The sequence below is a fragment of the Pipistrellus hanaki genome (genome assembly GCF_964339955.1).
Source record: "Pipistrellus hanaki genome assembly, chromosome: 7".
In the NCBI taxonomy this organism is placed as follows: domain Eukaryota; kingdom Metazoa; phylum Chordata; class Mammalia; order Chiroptera; family Vespertilionidae; genus Pipistrellus; species Pipistrellus hanaki.
Genome location: NC_140509.1, coordinates 33,444,557 through 33,466,178, shown reverse-complemented (window position 1 = coordinate 33,466,178; position 21,622 = coordinate 33,444,557). Strand labels below are relative to the sequence as shown.

General features: G+C 37.1%; 1 protein-coding gene across 3 annotated transcripts in view; it reads right to left on the bottom strand.

The window, feature by feature from the left end:
• Nucleotides 1-21,622, bottom strand: part of MYO6 (myosin VI) — a 137,288-nt gene that overhangs the window by 32,745 nt on the left and 82,921 nt on the right. For all 3 annotated transcript variants that reach the window (XM_084889242.1, XM_084889240.1, XM_084889241.1), the window contains exons 11-19: nucleotides 19,206-19,386; nucleotides 14,013-14,157; nucleotides 13,462-13,619; nucleotides 10,961-11,052; nucleotides 8,854-8,926; nucleotides 6,078-6,205; nucleotides 4,966-5,061; nucleotides 4,493-4,666; nucleotides 589-627 (exon numbers count right to left, since the gene is read on the bottom strand). In XM_084889242.1, coding sequence (XP_084745368.1) covers nucleotides 589-627; nucleotides 4,493-4,666; nucleotides 4,966-5,061; nucleotides 6,078-6,205; nucleotides 8,854-8,926; nucleotides 10,961-11,052; nucleotides 13,462-13,619; nucleotides 14,013-14,157; nucleotides 19,206-19,386 — 1,086 coding nt within the window. The remainder of the gene's footprint in view (nucleotides 1-588; nucleotides 628-4,492; nucleotides 4,667-4,965; nucleotides 5,062-6,077; nucleotides 6,206-8,853; nucleotides 8,927-10,960; nucleotides 11,053-13,461; nucleotides 13,620-14,012; nucleotides 14,158-19,205; nucleotides 19,387-21,622) is intronic.

Genomic DNA, 21,622 nt, shown 5'->3' with positions numbered 1-21,622 from the left:
ATTGATGATTCTCATCGATGTTTCTATCTCTCTCCCTTCCTCTCTGTACAAAATCAATAAAATATATTTTTTAAAAATAAAACTAAAAATAAAAATAATCAGTAAGGAACTAAAAACTTAGCATACTTTTATTACTTAAAGCTCAAAATAAATTTCTATATTATATACTAATAATATTAGAAAAATACTACATTTTTACTTGAGTGCCAAAAATTGTGTTGCTGTAAAAAGGAAAAAAAAGTCTTTCATTTTAAAATATTTTAACATATTTAAACAATACATTGTCTTTAAACATAAAAAATACATTTCCTTCTCCATAATAATTACTTTCACTTTCCTTAAACCACAGGATAATCTTAATAACATCCAAATAATTCTATATATTTACATAATAATTTTTCACATATATATTTAACCATTATTCAGAAAAAAACTTAAAGAAAATGAACACCATTTTAAAAACCATTCTTTTTAATGGAGGAATTGGTTTAAAAAACATTTCTAATTATTCCAGATTAACTTTGTTTATTTGAGTAATAATAGTTTAAGAGGACCATTTAAAAACCCTGTTTTTTTAAGTATACTCACAGTACTTCGAAGTTTATCCAGAAGCAAATTTAACTGTGTCTGTAAAAAGAAAGAAAATCACTTTTTTCCCCAAAAATCAAAAACACACAATGTCACATGTCATTATTAGCACTTTGATAGTGGAACGAAATAACATGAAATAACATGGATGTATAACACATTATGATTTAACTACTCTGGTAGACAAGCTCTTTGACAGCAATATGCAAAGTATATGGCTATATAATGCCAAGGACAATAACTTACTTTAATTATAGAGAGCTTGTATAATTAAGAAACTGAATATTAGCAATACTAAAAATCATACATGTGCACGTGCAGGTGGGGTAAAAAAAAGAAAGTGTACAGGCAGTGAAAAAAGTGAACGAAATGCTGGGCATGCATTCAGTTAAAGATCAGCAGAGCAGTATTATGTGGCAAGCTGGTGTAATTTGTGTCATAATCCGTTAAGAATGAAGGCATGTTTAAAATATACACTAATGGCATATGTTTAGATTGTTTTATATAGCGTTTATAGATGAAACTATCCTGCCTAGCTGTAGAAACCCTCCTTCCTATTTTAAAACATTTCACATCTCAATTATTTTTAAAAGCTTAGATAGCTTTATCCAAAACAAACTGACAATGAACACTATAAGTTACTATGCTTTCCTGTTTTTAATAATATTGTCACAAAAATTTACTCTCATTCAGTACTAATTTAATTTGTATATTTGCTTTACTTCTCTGCAAAGTAAATCAATTATATAAAATTCTAATATCAATTTTATACTAAGATGTTTATTATACTGCTCATGAAAGATAAATTAAGATGATATTTCTTAAATTAACATACTGGTTCAATGACAGCTATACTTAATCATAATAGTAATAAGTATACTTTATTGACTGCTTTCTGTGAGTCAAGCATTCTCAAAGCTTTTCATAGGCATTATCATGTTTAATCCATACAATTCTAATTAAGAATATTGCATTAAGCCTCACTTTACAGGTGAAAACAATAGCTAGTCATGGCAAAGCCAAGATTCCAATGTGAGGCCTAACACCAAAGTTCATTCTCTTACCAGAAACATTACAGTATACTTCAGACAGCATAGGATTAAGATATAATCAATCTGGACCATCACACAACTGAAAGGCAAGTATAAGAGCCACTAATTTGGAAAGAAAACAACTATCACAAAGCCCATTTTTCTTAATCCATAGACTAAGCACAATATTCTCCAAGAAAATAGAGATAGAGTAAATCAGAAAAAAATAGAAATAGCAAAAATTAACTAATAGTGCTTATAAATGAGAAAATGGGGGCAGAAATGTCAAATATCAAAGAACAGCAGTCAGGGACCATGGGCATAATATACATAATGACAGAATGTTATTTTTCCATCAAAAAGGATTACTTAAAAAAAAAAAAAGGATTACTTTTACTAAAAATAATAACAGTAAAAGTTATGTTTCAATAACCTAAATATGTTGCTTTTCAATGGAAAACTTCTGCTATCAGTGATGTTGGACAACTAAAATATAGTAAATGCTAGTGCCTGTTTTGTTTTTTATTGCCTCACATACCTTGAATTCAATGAGCTATTCTATTAAATTTTAAATTAAGATTATTAATATTCATTTTAAAGTATCTCATAAAAACATTTTACATTTTATTATTAACTAGAGGCCTGGTGCACGAAATTCATGTGGGGAGGGGGGGTGGCCCTCAGCCCAGCCTGCACCATCTCTAATCTGGGACCCTTTGAGGGATGACCAAAGGCTGGGATCGGGCCTAAAAGGACTGTTGGACATCCCTCACAATTAAGAACTGCTGGCTCCCAACTGCCCTCCCCTGTAGCATGGTCCCCCCCAACTGCCCTCCCCTACTGGCCTGGTCCTCCCCCAACTGCCCTCCCCTGCAGCATTGGTCCCCCCCAACTGCCCTCCCCTGCTGGCCTGGTCTCCCCCAAATGTCCTCCCCTGCTGGCCTGGTCTCCCCCAATTGCCCTCCTCTGCAATCCTGGCCCCCTCCCAGCTACCCTCCCCTAGTGACCTATTATAGTCCCCCCCAACTGCCCTACCCTGCAGGTCTGGTCCTCCCCAACTGCCCTTGTCCACAGGCCTGGGTCCCCCCAAACTGTCCTCCACTGCAGGCCTGGTTCCCCCCCAACTGCCCTCTCCTGCTGACCTGGTCCCCCCCAACTGCCCTCCCATGCTGGACTGGTCTCCCCAACTGCCATCCTCTGCTGGCCTGGTCACCCCTAACTTCCCAGAACTGTCCTCCCCTGCTGGCCATCTTGTAGTGGCCATCTTGTGGTGGCCATCTTGTGTCTTGGTGTGATGGTCAATTTGCGTATTACTCTTTCATTAGATAAATTATCTTACTCAGTTATGGCTTTCAGCAGTTTAATGTACAAAATACATCTTATTGCAAAAAGCAATTTTAAGGCACTTCAAGACTCAACATAAAAGAATAAGGATTTTAAGAATGCTTTTGTTTTATTTATATTGTATAAAATTTCAGGTATGGTCTCACCAGCAACAGTAGTATATTCCATGATAGTAGGAAAATCCTTAATGAATGATATCCATTTCACTAAATTAATGTTGTTACATATCTTTTCAGCAATTTCAGAATATCCAAATAAGAGAAAAAATATTGCTTGAGAAAATTAGAAACTCATAATCAATAAATAGAGATTATAACAAAATTAAAAACCTTTTATTCAGTTACCTGAAAATGTAACTGGACATATTAATCTTTCTCCTACATTTATGATTTGGCTTTAAAAATATATATAGGTTTATAAACATGACTTTATCGAGTTAGTTATTTAGAGCCCATTTCAATCCATAAGGGATTTCCAGAGGCCTTATACCTGAATACCATAGTATTCTGATACTTAAATATTATTTCTAATTGCATCATTTTTAATATTTAAAGTACACAGAATGAAAATCATATGTAGAGTTTTCTTGCAAACATAACAACAATGCATCATGGAAATTTATGAGAGAAATTAATTCTATTTCTTTGTTCTATGTGTTTTAATTTTTTAGTCATTACACTTTTAATTATCTTAGTCTTTACTAAATATCCAACAATTAGAACTAATTAGTATAGTGTTCCATTTCTAAGACACATCATTTGATAATTCCTTGTCATACCCCTAAGAATAAATTCCTGGTCCATAATTAATAAAACACATGAAACGGTCTTCAATGTTAAGCAATTTAAAAGGTTTGCCACTCAGAGCACTCATCTTTTAGATTTTTTTTAAAGCTTCAGTCAAATTTTAGCATAATATGCACAGCCACAATGCACTGAGAAAACACACTGAAAATGAATCATAAATATAATCAGCAACTTGAGACAGCCTCTTTTGCACATGGCAGCCACTCTACAAATAAGAGTCCATGAAGGTGATCATTTACCTGAAGCCCTGGCTGTGCCTGCTTTTCCTCTCAACTCAACTAGTGTTCTCTAGCCATCCCGAGCTGGACTGACTACGCCAGCTAGAGCACAACTGCTGAATGAGGAAGGAAACAGAAAACACATGGGAAAGAGAAGGTGTGAAGGTCAGACAGACAGTAAGCAGAAGTAAGAACATTAGGAGAAGCAATCCAGTTTGTTAAGCACCAAGAAAGAAGACACTCATAAAATTACAAGAATTTCTGTATGTTCAATCACTACACTTATTTGGGTGTGTTTTATTTTTATTGTTGTTTTTTTTTGTTTTGTTCGTTTGTTTTTTTGCATACAGATCCTATCAACAATGCAGGATCTGCTCTGAACTTCACTCATGGGATTTTGGACAGTGCCTACATTATCCAGTGTAGAATATAAAGTTATATATTTTATTCTAAATGCAGTAAAAAAAAAAATTTTTTTTTCAAGTACTGTATTTAATACACATACCTTAAACTTGTTTCCCACACTGATGAAGCCAAGTTTTCCTGCTTTTTGTTTAGTGTCTTTGTTGTTATTTGTGGATGTTTCAAATAAGTCCCGTATAAACTTATCTCTGGATTCACATATTAAGGATTCAAGAGACATATGCAAAGCGTCGTTATTTTTTTCCACAAACTGGGTCTGAAAACAAAGCATACAGGAACAAACGACTCAGTTCATTGTGATGATATCCCTTAGCACAGCACTGCCCCAGAGGATGTTTGAGGATGACAGAAAGGTTCCGTGTCTGCACTGTAAATACAGTCACCACCGGCCAATGTGCACACTGAGCACATCAAGTGGAGCCAATATACAAAGGAAATGAATTTTATTTTTAAATTTAATTTAAATTCAAATGGCCAGGTGTGGCCACAGGTTACCATACTGTACAGCGCAGCCGCAACATCAAGTCGTTGTCTCCTGGTAAAAATCATACTTACTGTTTCGTAGCACACTGCCCCTGCGAAATGCCTGATGATGAAGCCTTCATCATCTCTGATGTTCCTATGAATTGCCAGCTTAGATTTTCTGGGAATCTAAAAAAACAATACATGCATCAGTTATTAAATTACCAAAACCATCTATCTATCTATCTATCTATCTATCTATCTATCTATCTATCTATTGTATCTTATCTATCTATCTAAGCCTAAGCAACCGTTATGACCTAACGACTGGAACAACCAGTCGCTATAACACACGCTGTCCACCAGGGGACAGACGCTCAACACAGGAGCTGTCCCCTGGTGGTCAGTGCACTCCCACAGCCAACCTCCCACGGACGGCCAGTGACCGTTTCTTCTGCACCCAGCCCGGCGACCATTGCCTCCGCTCCCAACACTACCCGGGGCTTTCAGGCCCCAGCTGGGACGGGGAACCGGAGATGGGTGGTGGCAGACAAGAACGCTTTTCCAAAGGGGCCAAGGGCCAACTCCCTCCTCGGAGAAGGCAGCCAACCTCCCATACTCCATCCCTCCCCTAGGCCAGCAGGTCTCGATCAGCCCGCCGCCTGCCTGCCACAGTGGCAGCGAGGGAAGGAGGGGGGAGGCGGGGAACCGTGAAGTGGTGGGGTGGTGGGGTGCTGGCGTCTGGCATCTGACATCCGTTCCTTCCACACCCAGCCCAGCAGCCATCACCTTCTCTCCCAACTCCACAAGGGCCTTCAGGGACCTGGGCTGGGACGGGGAGCCAGGAGTAGGTGGTGGATGCAGCCCCTTTCCCAGGGGGCTAAGGGCTGGCTCCCTCCTTGGGGCCGGTGGCCAACCTCCCGCTCTCTTTCCCTCCCCCTGGTCAGCCCTCATTGCCAACCAGGCCTAGGGCCCCACCCATGCACGAATTCGTGCACCGAGCCTCTAGTCTAATTATAATATCTCATATCGGTATCATATCTAAAAGCTTCTAAAATGCTTCACATAAAAGATTATACCTGGCCCTAAAAATAACCTAAGGTTAAGCCCTATATAATGTATGATTCTAATTGTCTAATATCTAGTTTATCTTTCTAAAGGCTTCTATCCCCATCAGAGTCTGAATTCTGGAATGGCAAGCTCACGGTGAGTCGGAAATGATCCTTGTGCTTCTGGTGGACCGCGGATGTAAAGTGTTGATCACTGGGCTGGGGAAGGCGATTTTCTTCATCCAAAATGTCCAATATCCCCACTAATTTTGCTTCAACTAAATCTATTTCAAAAAAAATAATATTTTAAAGATGTGAGCAATTTACTAATCACAACTACAAAGAAGATTCGATAAGTATAATCTCAAAAACCATAGAGAGCAGGTATATATATATATTTTATTTCAAATCCTTCAATTTATTAGAAAGTAATAGCATATATATTCAATATAATATAGGTTTTAGAAAAACAACTCCTTAAAGCAATGACTAATATAATCACTCCTCCATTAGTGAGGACAAGAAGCTAAAGAGCCAGAAATCCCTCCTTTTCCAGATGACATCCACATTCAACAGGATGTAGAAACTACAGGAGCTTTTGCTTGCTTAGGTTTTAAAACTACTAACATACATGTATTCAGAGGGTTTCCAGCAAAACTTCACTAACAGCACATTCTTATGCTCTTTTCATTCACATTGTTTGAACTTCCTGCTTACCCAAAAATAACTGTAACATGTAAACTGCTTAAATACAGTATATGAGAACTGTGAATGGGGCAGACTCTACAAGCTATAGGGCATATGAAGAGAAATCAGGATTCTAACTGGTCAGAAAATTATGTTTGGGGGCAATTAGTGGTGGGAAGGGGGTCATGCTGAACTAAGCTATAATTGAGAGCGAGCATTCTGACTGATGTAGAGGATATGAAAGTGCCTGAAGGGAGGAGTTCCAGCCAAGACATCAAACCACAGAGCCGAAGGCACAGGATTCGGGGAAAGGACATGGTCCATGAAGGGAAAGTGAAGTGGGCCGGGGAGGGTGTGAAAGTGCTATGAGAAGTAATACTACTATAAAGAATTATTATAATACTATCTTGTCCAAATCTGGCACTCAAGTTACTGAATCAACTGTCAAAATGGGTTTTTAAAACTGTTACTGGACGGAACCGGGTCCAATTAACTCATTAGTTGTCAGTGAAAAGACAACTCCAATTAGGTTTTAGGAGAGTGTATTTTATTACAAGCCAGCAGGCAAGAATACACTTCCCAGAGTGACACATCCTAAACTAAGGATCAGACTTGGCCTTATTCAGGGGAAACACCAAGGTGAGCTTTATCATCACAGGTACAGGTGGGGACACGACTGTGCATGCCCAGTTAGAAAAGAGATCTATACACGCATCCCATGTTTTTAAAAATGGCAGGAAAAGCTCTGCCCCTGGGAGGAGATGTTAGTTTTACAGCATGAGGATATAATGAGAACATTTCATGAAAAAGTCAGTACAGAGTCTTCCTGGTGGCTTCAGCCAGGCCCGGGCAGCTGGAGCCGGATTAGCACCCTGGATCTGCAAATCATTCTGGCTGATCTCTACACAGCAGGTCTGGCAATCGTCAATGCGCAGGTGTGGAAAGAATTTTGCCTGAGTCTCAGCTCTTCTGCTAAACTTAGCAAATCAAAGGATATGGTTACACAAAGCTTATAGCATCCAGGGTGACCTAAGTAGGTTTATATGTTAATCTACACAAAGTTATAAACTCTAAATATATGTTATATATACATATATGTGTTTGTGTGTGTGTGTGTGTGTGTGTATTAGGTTACATATAAACAAGGCTTACCAACAGCTCATTTTGGAGATTGGGGGGTGGGGGGGTGGAGGCTGGAGCGGGAGGAAGACTGAGCACTAGCCGTACAGTGACAAAGAAGTGAACACAGACAGGGAAAACAAAGACCTGCACAGAATTATCTGGGACACATGGAGCTCACGAAGCCCACTTGCAGCCAGCCAGAGGGTGCTGCCAACGTGCAGAAACAGTGTCTGCAGAACAGCAGAGCCAAACCCTGTCAAACCCCACCTGGAGCATGGCTAAGCTATCAACGTTCTGAGTGAGGCAACCAATCCCTTTACTGCTTAAGCAATTATTCACGTTAGTTGTTGGAGAAAGAAAATATTCCACCTGAAACTAATATAATGTTGAATGTCAACTAAAATTGAAAAACAGAATGTAAAATACCATCACAGTAAATAAAATAAATTTTAGGAAAACGTTCAATATATCTGAATTTGATGCCTTGGTAGGAAAAATAACTTCCTAGCAATCTATATAATAAAAGTCTAATATGCTAAGTGTCCAGTTGTCTGGTCATCCATATAACTAATCAAAGTATGATATGTTAAGACCACTCAACCACTCGCTATGACGTGGACTGACCACCAGGAGGCAGACCGCTGACTGGTCGACCAATTGCTATGACAGACACTGACCACCAGAGGGCAGATGCTCTGACTGGTAGGTTAGTTTTCTGTTGGGGTATGGCCGATTAGCACTGAGCAAGACAGGCTAGACACACCCTGGACACCTCCCATGGTCCCTCCCTGGCTGGCCAACCTCCCACGTCTCTCCCAACTCCGATCATGCACTGGTGGGGTCCCTCAGCCTGGCCTGTGCCCTTCAATAACCCCTGAGACCCCCTCAGGGAACACCAGAGAGCTGGTTTCAGCCCAATCCCACAGGCCAGGCTGAGGGACCCTACTGGTGCACGAATTCGTGCACTGGGCCTCTAGTACTAAAATAAAACCTCTCTCAAATATCAGTTTCAATAAATTCTCATAACTAGAAGTACTGATCACAGAGCACAGAAAAATCACCAGTAAAACCCTTCACTATACCTTCCCAGATGTCCCAAAAGTGGAGTGAAAAAAATACATACCTATACAGTCCTGATTATCCACGTAATGCACTTCATTAACACCCAAACCTTCTTTTTGATAGAGTTCTTGTTCCTAAAATGTAATAAGCATAATCATGAATATGGAAATACCATGTGATGTAACTTGGGTTCATTGCTTTGTGCCATTTCTGATCATATTTATTTAATTAGTCAGAGTACAAAGGTTCACACAACTACTTTGGGGGCTAGGGAATATACAAAACATCAGGGAAGCAAAATCCTTGCTCCTAAAGCAAAATGAAATAAAAAAAATTCACCCTGGCTGGTATTGACAAGTGGGTAGGACATCATTCTCTCTCTTCTCTTGCACCAAAGGGTCACAAGTATGATTCCCAGGCAAAGGTATGCATGAGCGCATGTGGGTAGCAACTAATTGATGTGTTTCTCTCTCATCAATGTTTCTCTCTCTCTCCCCCCTCCCTTCCACTCTCTCTAAAAAAATAAAAAATAAAAAAATAAATCAATCGAAAAATATCCTCAAGTGAGGATTAACAACAACAAAAAATTCTAAATTGCCAGCAAAACATATGATTTACATATGTGCAAATGTTCCCTCCTGCAGATAAGCACACTTTTCTGGAAATATAGAGAGCAGCTATACACAAATACAGAGTTCTGTGTGTGAGCATTCAAAGCCAATGAAAGACCAGAGCTTTGTAACATTTGTAGCCATTTTAAAGTCAAATCTGTCAGTAGAATAAACCAGGGGCCAGCACATTTTTTTTCTGTAAAGGGCCAGACAGCAAATATATTCAGTTGAGAGCCAAATTGTCTCTGTCACAATCACTCACTTAGTATGCCACTGTGGTATGTAAGCACCCATACATAACAGGAAAGGAAGAAGTAGGAAAGGAAGAATTAGGGTATGTTGAGTGAGAAGCATACAGATAAGACTTTGCATAGTAACGGAAGAACATAAAACATGTTCGGAGAAACTATTTTAACTGGTAAGTGCTTGTTTTATTTGTTTATTTATGTCCGAATAGGTTTAAGTATGGTATACAGACAAGTAAAGGTATAAAAGCTGGGATGTGCTGGGAAACCTATAAAGACAAAAACATAATGAAAATGTGGAAAAGGTAAAATGGGAGTAGGAAAGAAAATCGTTCACACTTCCAGTTCAGATACAGTGGAGAACAGAACTTAGAGAGCAGCAGTGCTGATATGAGAGAACACAGTGCTGGGGGCAGCAGCCGGGAAGGTGGGCTCAACCTGCAGAGGTCACTGCTCTGGGAATCTCTTCATCTGTAAAATGAGGGGCTGGCCTAGATTACTTCTGAGTTGTCTCTAACTCCACTACCTCTACTCAGTAAATCACACCTCAAAGAGCTCAAAGGAAGGGAAGTCCAGGGTATTGGTAGGAAAATAATGAAAAATTCAAATACAAGGGAGGAAATGATGCACCTTATCACAAATCAACTGACCCTGTACTCACTCTGTACTCTACACAATTATAAAGTAACGTTCCAGCACTCGAGATTGTGTCAGCTGTGCCCACAGCTGGTTACCACAAGGAAGTTCCTTATGGGACCAGAGGTGATGTCAGGCCAAAGACACACTGTTCACAGGTGACTAACAGTACACAAGACAGCGTGGCAAGGACAGCACTGCCCCGAGGCCCACCAGGCCAATGGCCCCACTGAACCTCCTAATGTGGCGGCTTTCCTGCCCCACTCACAGAGAGGGCAGGAGGGAGCGGAAAGGGCAGAAGCTAGGAAGGCTGGGAGATGCTAGCTATGGTCAGGGACAAAAGCTGACTGGCAGTGGCAGAAGTAAAGACAACAGAAACAGAAAAGGAAACAAGCAGAATTTTAAGTCTAGTAAAGGTCACTAGTAAGAAGCAATAGATGTCCACTTATGAAGAGGTGCCTGTGAGGGTTTGATTGGGTCCTGAGGCTTCAACTTACCAACATCACTTCTGACGTGCCTGAGCAACGCTAAGCCTCTGGGACCGATGCAGGGCAGCCCTGATTCCCTGCCACCTTACATCACACCCCATCAAGCAGGATAACTTCAGCATGCCTCTGTTCCTTGAAACTTAAGCCAGCTTAATGTAGTTAGTAAATTTAGACTGTAATGTAGTTACCTCCTTCAGAATCCTTTCGTTGAAAAACTGTTGAAGTTTTTCATTGCAATAGTTGATGCAAAATTGCTCATAACTGTTATGTTCAAAGTACTCTGAAAACATAAAACCAGAAGCAAGAGTCATCATCAGATCAACCTCATATTAATAAATTTATCTTAGGATAACATTTTATTTTATCAATGCTTAATTTAAGATTAGGTTAAAAAATAGATTAAAATATTTCTATACTCTGCAAATGCTCTTGTTTCAAGACTTAAATTTTATTAGCCCTTAAAATTAAGTGTTAAAAATACCCTGCTGCTGAAACCGGTTTGGCTCAGTGGATAGAGCGTCAGCCTGTGGACTGAAGGGTCCCAGGTTCAATTCCGGTCAACCTTGGTTGCGGACATATCCCCAGGAGGAGGTGTGCAGGAGGCAGCTGATCTATGTTTCTCTCTCATCAATGTTTCTAACTCTCTATCCCTCTCCCTTCCTCTCTGTAAAAAATCAACAAAATATATTTTTTTAAATACCCTGCTTAAGAAAAATATGTTTGTCAGATGAGATGTCATATCAAAAGATATAAAACATAACTTTTAACATAATTTAAGCACAGGTGTTAAAGTAATCTAAATTAAAGAAAATTACTTAAAATGCAAGTGTTTCAGATTTTTTTTCTGTGTAATTTGTAAAACTACAGTTATAAAAAAGTTATGGATACTAACTCATTTTTAAAATTAAGGGATTGTATTACATTATCGCCAAGATCCCTGCAGCTCAAAATGCTATGCTTCTGTATATTGTCTGTGCTACACTAAAACTGAACAGACCAGGAAACAAAATGTCTGAAGACTGTGAAATCTTAAGTCAGTGATAAGTATTTCTCTACCCTTGAACAAAAGGTAATGACTTACACATTTTTAAATAAGTATCACATTATAACAAAATCTTGCCCTTCTCAAAATGTAAACATTTAGACCTTCCCTTGGCAAAGGTAAGCAAACTCTAAGGAGAAAACAGCACTCACACTAAGTCAGAAGGAACGCCCAACCCGATAAAGCCCAATATAAAAACAGTCATATTTACTCTGAGATTTTTACAACAAAGTCATTCAGGACAAAGTAGCTATTAGACATTGGTGACTCATTCCATTGTTGGATGCACAGCTCTGCAATTGTTCTCAAATATTTATCTTGCCATATTATTCATTTAGTGGCAACTAGTTGGAAGTAGCTATCTGTTGACCATTAACACTAATGATGAATTTTTACACATAGTAATAAGGTCAGTCTATACGCTAGGTCAGCCTGTACCCAGATCTCCACTGCCGTCAACAGTTTTAATGACTTAGTTCTCTTAATAGTAGCACTCAAAACTTCACCTTCACTCAGTTGCATTCATGTAAGAAAACAGAGGTAAATATCTCCTAACTATAGCAGGTCCTTGAATAAATTTATTTTGTTATAACTGAAGAAAAAAAAGTTAATTTACAGCCAGGGCTAATATCTCTATGGAGTTTGCCCATTTCACTCATGTCCGTGTGAGTTTTCTCTGGGTACTTTGGTTTCCTCTTACATCCCAAAGCTGGACACATGAGGGTAACTGAGACTAAACTCTCTCGGTCTGAGTGAGGAGAGGCGGGAGGGTTGTGAGTGCGCCCAGTGATGGAAGGGTGTCCTGTCCAGGGAGTGTTTCCACCTTGTATCCTGAACTGCCAAGATAGACTCTGGCCACTTGAGCCCCTGAACTGGACTAAGTGGTTTGGAAAATAATCCTCTTACTTGTTTTTATTCATCTTTCTTAAATGTATGCATAGCTCACATTTATTTCCATGTTTAACATTAGAAGTGATTGGGGTCTTTATTTAGAAGTTTGGTAATGTTTTTGTTACCAGAAATATGCTTAGAAACTTAACTCTTATTTATATCAATCAGCCTATAGTAAAACTGGTTTTGTTATATATCTTGTAGCTTCAAGTCAGTTTCCAAAAACCTATTGATGATCTTAAATGAGGACTTACTGTATAGTACTTTCAATCAACATGTTTTAATTTTAGCAGAATTTTACCAAAACCCATGAATCTTTCTTTCTTATTTTTTAGCATAAGCTTCCTATTTAAATATTGTGAAATGAAATGTAGGTGAGGACATACAAATGAAAACTCATCAAGCAAAAGGTATTATAAGGGAAAAAGTCACTTTTTCAACTTTAAGTATGTGTGAAAAGCTGAAGCTGGTTTGGCTCAGTGGTAGAGCGTCCGTCTGCGGACTGAAAGGTCCCAGGTTCGATTCCGGTCGAGGGCATGTACATTGGTTGCGGGCATATCCCTGGTGGGGGGTATGCAAGAGGCAGCTGGTCGATGTTTCTCTCTCATCGATGTTTCTAGCTCTCTATCTCTCTCCCTTCCTCTCTGTAAAAAATCAATAAAATATGTTTTAAAAATAAACAAAATAAAATATATATATGTGTGTAAAAAAAAATCAAACAGTTAACTACAAACACGTAAATGAAACTATGCTTACCAAAACCAGCAATATCTAGGACTCCAATAAAGTAGGATGATGTTTCAAAAGGGAAACACTGATTCACTCTGTTTACCACGTGATCAAAAAGATGGCTGTACACAGTCTTTGCCAAGGCATCCCGGGCATTGTTGGCTTGCTCCACTTTCAGGGGTACCCTATAAAAGAAGACCATATCGGTGAGAATTCTTCATAGCACTGAATTGTGAAAATAATGCCAGATAACCAAAGGTCAAAGGATACCTACACATTATTTTCCTATCATTTGTAATTTCCTCTAAATGAAGAATCCTAAATGTAAGGGGGAATTCCATTTGCCAACTGTTTTACTAAAGCAAGTTCTACTTAACAGAAATTTTAGTATATGCCATTTGCAAGGAAAAACACTTTTAAAATAAAGTGATCGGCTATCTTATGAAATTAAATGATGATGATGATGAAAAGAGTGAATTATAAATAAAGATGAACTTTAAACCCGTGTTCTCAAAAAATTTTTTCCTTGACAAACCCCATGGCAAGATTTTTATAGAGCAATGAGTTGAGGAACTTACTTTATAACTGTTCCTTTGGTGCCCCCTGCTGTTGTTAGCATGACTCTCGTAGTTAAACTTACTCGGAGATCATCTTGATCCAAACCCAGTAATTCAGCACAATATTCCAAAGACTGAGTCGATTTATTCTTCAGATTACAACCTCCTAATAAAAATATATTTTAATTTGAAATTAATAAACATTCCGTAAACCAGATAGATATTCAAGACCCATTTCTTAGAAGTATACTTCACTTATATAAAACTATGGAATAGACAAGTCTCATTTACTAAAATACTAATAATGAATTATAATCCTTGTTGATATATTAAATATCTGGAGAAATATAGTACCTTACCATTAAAATTCATATGACTCTAAAAAACTTCAAGGAGTAATTTCAGTGGCAAATGTTGTAAAGCACTTTAGTAAGTTGGTGTATGTGTGTATGTGCATCTATGAGCTCATACTGCTTGGGGACAGAGGAAAGAATGAAGAGACAACTGCCATAGCCTGTACACTCTATCTACAGACTTCTATTTGTGGAGGCTATTTTAAAAAGTGTTACATAGGAAGAGAGTAAACCACGGTGCTGTAGACTCTGGGTTGATATGGCCCTAAAACTTCTCAGCTGTGTGACCCTAAACAAGTTTCTTATTCTCTGTGCTCAGTTTCCTCATCCATATAAGGATAACTGTACTTACCTAATAAAGTTTTCTATAAAAAGATTAATACTAGTAAAATTGCATATGGAGTTAGAATAGTGCCTAGTACACAGAAATCACTATATAAAGGTTAACTATTATCTTTATTATTAATATTTATTAACAAATATTTTACCAATTTTTAAGGTTTATTATGTTTCTAAATTTTTTATTTCAAGACTTATTTGAAAATGAATATGAGAATCATGATGAGAATTTTATCGTAACATGTTAGTAAACTATTAAATATACAGGTCTCAGGAACAACAGACCATGAGATCTTATATGAGTAGGAGTGGTCAAGACAATTCATTGGGGAAATAATAGGTTTTTTTCAACAAATGGCCCTAGAAAAACTGGATATTCATATACAAAAGAATAAAGATGGACACCTACTTCACACCATACACAAAAATAACTCAAAATGAGTCAAAGACCAAAATATACCTAAAACTATTAAGATCTTTGGAGAATACACAATAAAAATCTTCATGACACTGCAGTAGGTAATGGTGTTTCAGATAAGACAACAAAAGCACAAGCAACAAAAGAAAAAAAATAAATTGAATGTCATCTAAAAAATAATGTTTGTATTTAAAAAAACAGTATCCAAGAATTGAAAAGCTAACCCACAGAATGAGAGAAAACATTTGCAAATTATGTATCTGGTAAGAAATTTATATCTAGGATATATTCACTAAAACAGGTACAACTTGATAATAAAAGAACAATCCAGCCCTAACCGGTTTGGCTCAGTGGATAGAGTGTTGGCTTGCGAACTGAGGGGTCCCAGGTTCGATTCCAGTCAAGGGCATGTACCTTGGTTGCGGGCACATACCCAGTAGGGAGTGTGCAGGAGGCAGCTGATAGCTGTTTCTCTTGTTTCTATCTCTCTATCCCTCTCTCTTTCCTTCTCCCTTCCTCTCTGTAAAAAATCAATAAAAAATATATATATTTTTTAAAGACAACACAATAAATGGACAAAATATATGAATTGACATTTCTAATAAAAAATAAATAAATAAATAAAAGGTATAAAAATGGCCAATAAAGACATGAAAGTTGTTCAACATCTTGAGCCATGAGGAAAATACAAACAAAATCCACAATGAGGTAAATACTTCACACTCACTATGAAGGCTACACTCTGACAAACAAAGACAGTGTTAGTAAGGATGTGAAGAAACAGGAACCTTCCATACACTACTGATGAGAATGTAAACTGGTAACTATTTGAAAAAACAGTCTGACAGTTCCTCAAAAAGTTAATCATAGAGTTACCCTAGGACTCAACAATTCCAGCCTCAGCATATACCCAAGAGAAATAAAAACACGTCCATGCAAAAATTTGAACACGAATATTTATAGCAGCATTATTCATAATAGCCAAAGTTGGAAACAACCCAAATGTTCATCAAATGATGAATGGGTAAACAAAACTTGGCATATCCATACAATGGAATATTACTCAGCAGTAAAAAGAAATATAGACACAAAAATAAAGTCACAAAAGACCACAGTAAATATGATGATTCAATAAATATGAAATGTGGTAACAGACAAATTGAGAGAGCCAGAAGTTATAATAATGGTTGCCTAAGGCTGAGGGATTTGTGAGGGAAATGTGGTGGGGAGGCACTGCTAAAGGGTATGGAATTTCTTTTTTGTGCTTGCAATGCTCTAGGACTGATTGTGGTTATAGTTGCACAACACCAAGTATAGTAAAAAACATTGAATTGTACACTTTGCATGGGTAAATTGTATAGTATGAATTATATTTCAATAAAGCTATTTAAAAAAGAGGGGAGAGAATATTTAAATGTATTAAACCTCTAACTCTATTAAAATAACCTTACTGCTCATTTTTAGTTTCTACACACATGCATTATCTAAAACTATGTAACTGAAAAAAGTTAATAATTCATCAATAATTCATTAACTTCCTTAAAAAGTTCTCTTTTACTATTTTGCAAAGATTCTTACATATTTCCAGGAATTGTGTAAAGCTAATGTAACAAAATATTTATTTTTAAAGTTTTAAGAAGGTAAAATACTGTAAAATAATGTAAGGTGTTCATGTTATTCCCCTTCCCAAGAACTTCTTTGAACATTTAAAAAAATTATTATAATAACATATAATTTTGCTATGTGGAATTTAAAAAGCACAGAAAGTTCAAATAGGTTTTTTTGTTTGTTTGTTTGTTTTTACATTTCCATCATGAAAAGGCTTTTCAGTAACAGTGTCTTCTAAAAATCTCCTGGAGAATATTTTTTTCTAATAAAATAATTGCAAAAATATTCACAGCTTTCTCAGATTGTGAAAATGCCAAAATTGAACTCTCTAGTGGGAGAAAAATCAATTCTAATTAGACAAAACCATTTAAGTCTATAGGAAGGGTCATAGGAAGGATGAAGAGTAACATACTCAAATCTTAGCTATTAAAATAAAAATAACCCCTTTTATTAATTGTATTAATTTATTGCCTCATTCCAATCTTCTCAGCTTTCTGCTCATTTTCCTTTCAACTGAAAAAAATTTGAAAAGAAAAACAAAAGATAATGTAAATATGTGTTATGTGCCTTTTGACTGTTTAAGTGCTATTCAACTAACTAGATCATGCCCCATTTATGATTCTCTACATACATTTGCAGGTTCTACCTCAGGATGATGAGGTAAGAAAATGCTTCTTATCACCCCTAAAACAATTCCAAAGTGTACCTAATATTCTAAATTTCTAAATTGTTTTTGTGTTACTTAGTGCTCCCACATGCTCCCTTGGTATAACAATGACATAGAGGATATGAAATGTGTTTTAACGTTAATTACATTTTCAAAACAAATGTTAAAAATCCCTCAAAAAAACTAATAAAAACTTAATTCACACTAACAACATACCTGGTTTTGCTTACTTCTCATTTTAAACTGGAAGTAATCTGTATTTTTATTTTCCTTATTCATTAAAAATACTTACAGTGTCAGACAGAAGTAGTCACATCATTTTACAAATATTTAACTCACTTATTCCTCTCTTTAACATGAGGTGGGGACTGTTGTTGTCCAGTACACAGGTAAAGAACTGAGACAGGTAAAGAACTGAGACATGGAGAAGCTCCTGGCCCAGGGTCACACGGGTAGTTAACACAGGGTGAACCATCTGCTTCAGGAGCACATGCCATTAAACACTATGCTACATCTGATGCTACGGACTTCCCAGCATCACAGGACATTAAATCTATAGGTCATTAAGGCTGTCTATTTGAATCTGCTCATTCACAGATCATCACGTTTGGGAAGGTCAGTGACTAGGGGCAAAGAGGGAAAATTAACTGAGTTATTTCAACATGGGTAGCACTTGGCTTTCATATCAACAATTTCATTAACAACCATTTTGCACAGGTTGCGCATGTGTAAAATGGAGATAATGTCCCCTACCTCATTATCTTTATCAAGTTTAGGGTATGATTATGATGTTTATGATGAAACACTGTCTGTATAGAGTCTTGCACACAGAAGGCACATTTTTAAATGTCCCTTTTCCCTCACTTTTATGCCCCTTCCCTATATGCATACTATTGCTAGATATTACATTTTAAGAGCACTTCTCATGAATTATTTCATTATTTCACAAATGAAAAAAAACAAAACAAAAACAAGGCTCAGAGAGTTTCTGGGATCTGACATTGGTATTGACTCCTTTATGGAATGGTGCTTTCAATATTTTTAACTCAGTGGAAGATTTCTAAATAATGTTTTATGGAGGCGTTAACTGCCTTTTTTGCTAATGTCAGATTTTAGGCTTTGCTGCCAGCAGTCTCTATCGCAACTACTCTGCCACTGCAGCATAAAAGCGGGACACACAAGGCGTAAGTGAAATGGGTGTGGCTGTGTTCTAACAACACTGCATTTACTAAAACAAGCAGCTGGTCAGGTTCAGCCATGGGCCATAGTTTCCCAGCCCCTGTACTCACAGAACAAATTTAAGAGTGTATAAGAATCCTTAAGGCTATGTATCAAGAGACTTGAAAAGTTACTATCATGCATGCACTTAAATGCTCTTTTCAATATGCACAAAGTTCAACCTATTTTAATTTCTTAGTAATAAAGTATATGGGCTTTTATGTATTAAATTGTCCTAATTAACTGAGCCAAATTTAAATCAATGAGCCTTAAAAAATGTCAAAATACCTTAACAGATGGTAGAGAATTATTCTGTTCATTTACTGGGAAAGTATAGTATCAGTTGAAAAATGTTATTAAATATGACCCTGGCAGTTACTTGTCCTTCATAAAGTGAGTGCATTCCTCATCAGAACTAATAGTGACAGACAATGCAGCATCCTTCATTTGTATGACTCACCATAAACAGTAAATTCTAGAAATTTCAGGGCATTAACAAACCTGCACGTGGGTTCAATTTACATCTTACAAAGAAATGACAGAACCTCTAGTTTTACTTCTTAAAAAAAAAAAAAAAAAAAAAAGGGAAACAGAAAAACCCACAAAGATACCTGAAGTGCTTCCAGCTTCCTCAAAATCAATATTTCCAAGGTGTAGGACACCAGCTACTACCCGGAACAAATCAAGCTTTTCTTCATCATCCAAACCAATCTTTTTCATGGCTGTGCACATTCTATTGAAATCTCCATGGTCATCTAACAAAGGATCTTTCAAGGAACCTGCTTTAAGATACTATAAAATAAGAAGACATCAATTAGTTCCATTCTACATCATTTAAGCATACTAAAAGAAACATTACACAAAATCTACTGATGCACTATATAACATGCAAAAATAAAATGTGCTGACGGAAAATCTTCAATATTCTAACATTCAAAAACTGAATGGCTATGCAAAATGTACACAGAATCTCTCTGTATAATTCTTTCAACTGCATTTGAATAAATATTTCAGTCAAAAATGGAATAAGAACCCTAGCTGGTTTAGCTCAGTGGGCAGAGCGTCTCCCTGTGGACTGAAAGGTCCAAGTTCTATTCCAGTCAAGGGCATGCAGGAGGCAGCCAATCAATGATTATCTCTCATCATTGATGTTTCTCTCTCTCTCTTCCTCTCCTTTCCTCTCTAAAATCAATTTTAAAATATTAAAAAACAGAATGTTTTCCAATTTAATTACCATATAACTCTAAAGCATATAATGCTAGGGTATTAGATAAAAATAAAAATTTAGTAAAAAAGAATGGAAGATTAGTGGTTGAAATGAATCAACATGAACCATAGGTCAAAATGAACAAAGGCAAAAAAAAATTATTAAAAAAAAAGTTTTAATCTGTTACTTAGCATTATACCCCTTTAGGTTAACTGCCATCAACTGCACTAATATTCAACAGTAGTAAATAGCGGACAGGCTAATAAGTTTTCATGGCCTGAGAATTGCTTTTTAAACCTTTCTGTATAAATATAAATGAGATAAAATGTATTAGTAAGCATTATGCTTACTCTAAGAACTTATGCAATGACTGAAAACATTTTAGAAAAAAAATGAAGAGAAAATTTTCTTTCTCTCCTCAAAACAAACAAACATGCATCTAAAGTATTCATTTGTTAGAACTTATAACAAACTCAGAAAAAGGAAGGAAAAATCAGGCCTGCAAAAACTAAAAGGAGAAAAACAAAAGTTACTGGGCATAGAAAGGCTGGACTAGAAATTTTCCAGAACTTGAGAATCAATAAGTGAAATTAAACATTAGGTAACAGCATGAGAATTAATTGGCCATTAAAGACGCCTCTAGGACATGTTTCTTCTCCTCCGGTTGCCTACCACTTCTCAGCTAAAGTTGATTGCCTTCCACAAAATCCTTTAAAATGTTTAATTATGTTTGTGTAAAATTTCTGGAAAATGTCTAGATAAAAAAAAATTTATTTTATTTTTAAAAGCAGTGAAGGAAACCATCGCGGGCAGCCAAAGTTAACAGAAAACATACATCACGCAGAATTTTTAGTCTTGCAATTGAATGGTTACATCATTTAAGAACTGTTCTTAATCAAATGTTAATGAATACGATGCAATTATGGAAGACTAAAAATACTGCATTCGCCTAAAAATTGCACACAGCTTAAAGACACTCAAATGGAACTAGGCAAAGTATTCTAATTAGTCAAAATGATCACCTCATCCTCCTGATAAAGAAGACATAAAAAGTAATTTAAACATATTAATTCATTGTTCAATTATATATCTCTATAAACAATAATATAAATACGATTCCTAACAAAGTTTGCTGACATTAGAATCAGAAAGAGTACATTTTCTTCATAGGAGAGTACCATGTTACTCTTTAAACGAGTAAAATCCAATTTTCTTTCCTCTCTACTCAGATTACTCCATGCTAAAGGAAATGTCTCCATTATCTTAGTAAAAAGAATATAATTTCTATATTTTTATGATGCCTTATGAACACATAGGTTATCATGATAAAGTAAGATCTATACTAATAAAAGGGTAATATGCTAATTAGACCAGACATCTTCCGGACGACATGCCAAACGTCCTTCTGGACAAAACCAAGGTGGCGGGGCCGAGGCAGAGGCGGTTAGGGGCAATCAGGCCATCAGGGGAAAGCAGTTAGGAGGATTAGGCTGGCAGGGGAGAGCAGTTAGGGGCGCCCAGGCCAGCAGGGGAGAGCAGTTAGGGGCATCCAGGCCGGCAGGGGAGAGCAGTTAGAGGTGCCCAGGCCAGCAGGGGAGAACAGTTAGAGGTGCCCAGGCCAGCAGGGGAGGGCAGTTAGGGGTGCCCATGTCGGCAAAGGAGGGTAGTTAGGGGCAATCAGGCAAACAGGCAGAGTGGTTAAGGGCTATCAGGCAGGTAAGCAGTTAGGAGCCAGCGGTCCCAAACTGCGAGAGGGATGTCCGACTGCCGGTTTATCAGATTGGAGAGGGTGCAGGCCAGGCTAAGGGACACACACCCCAT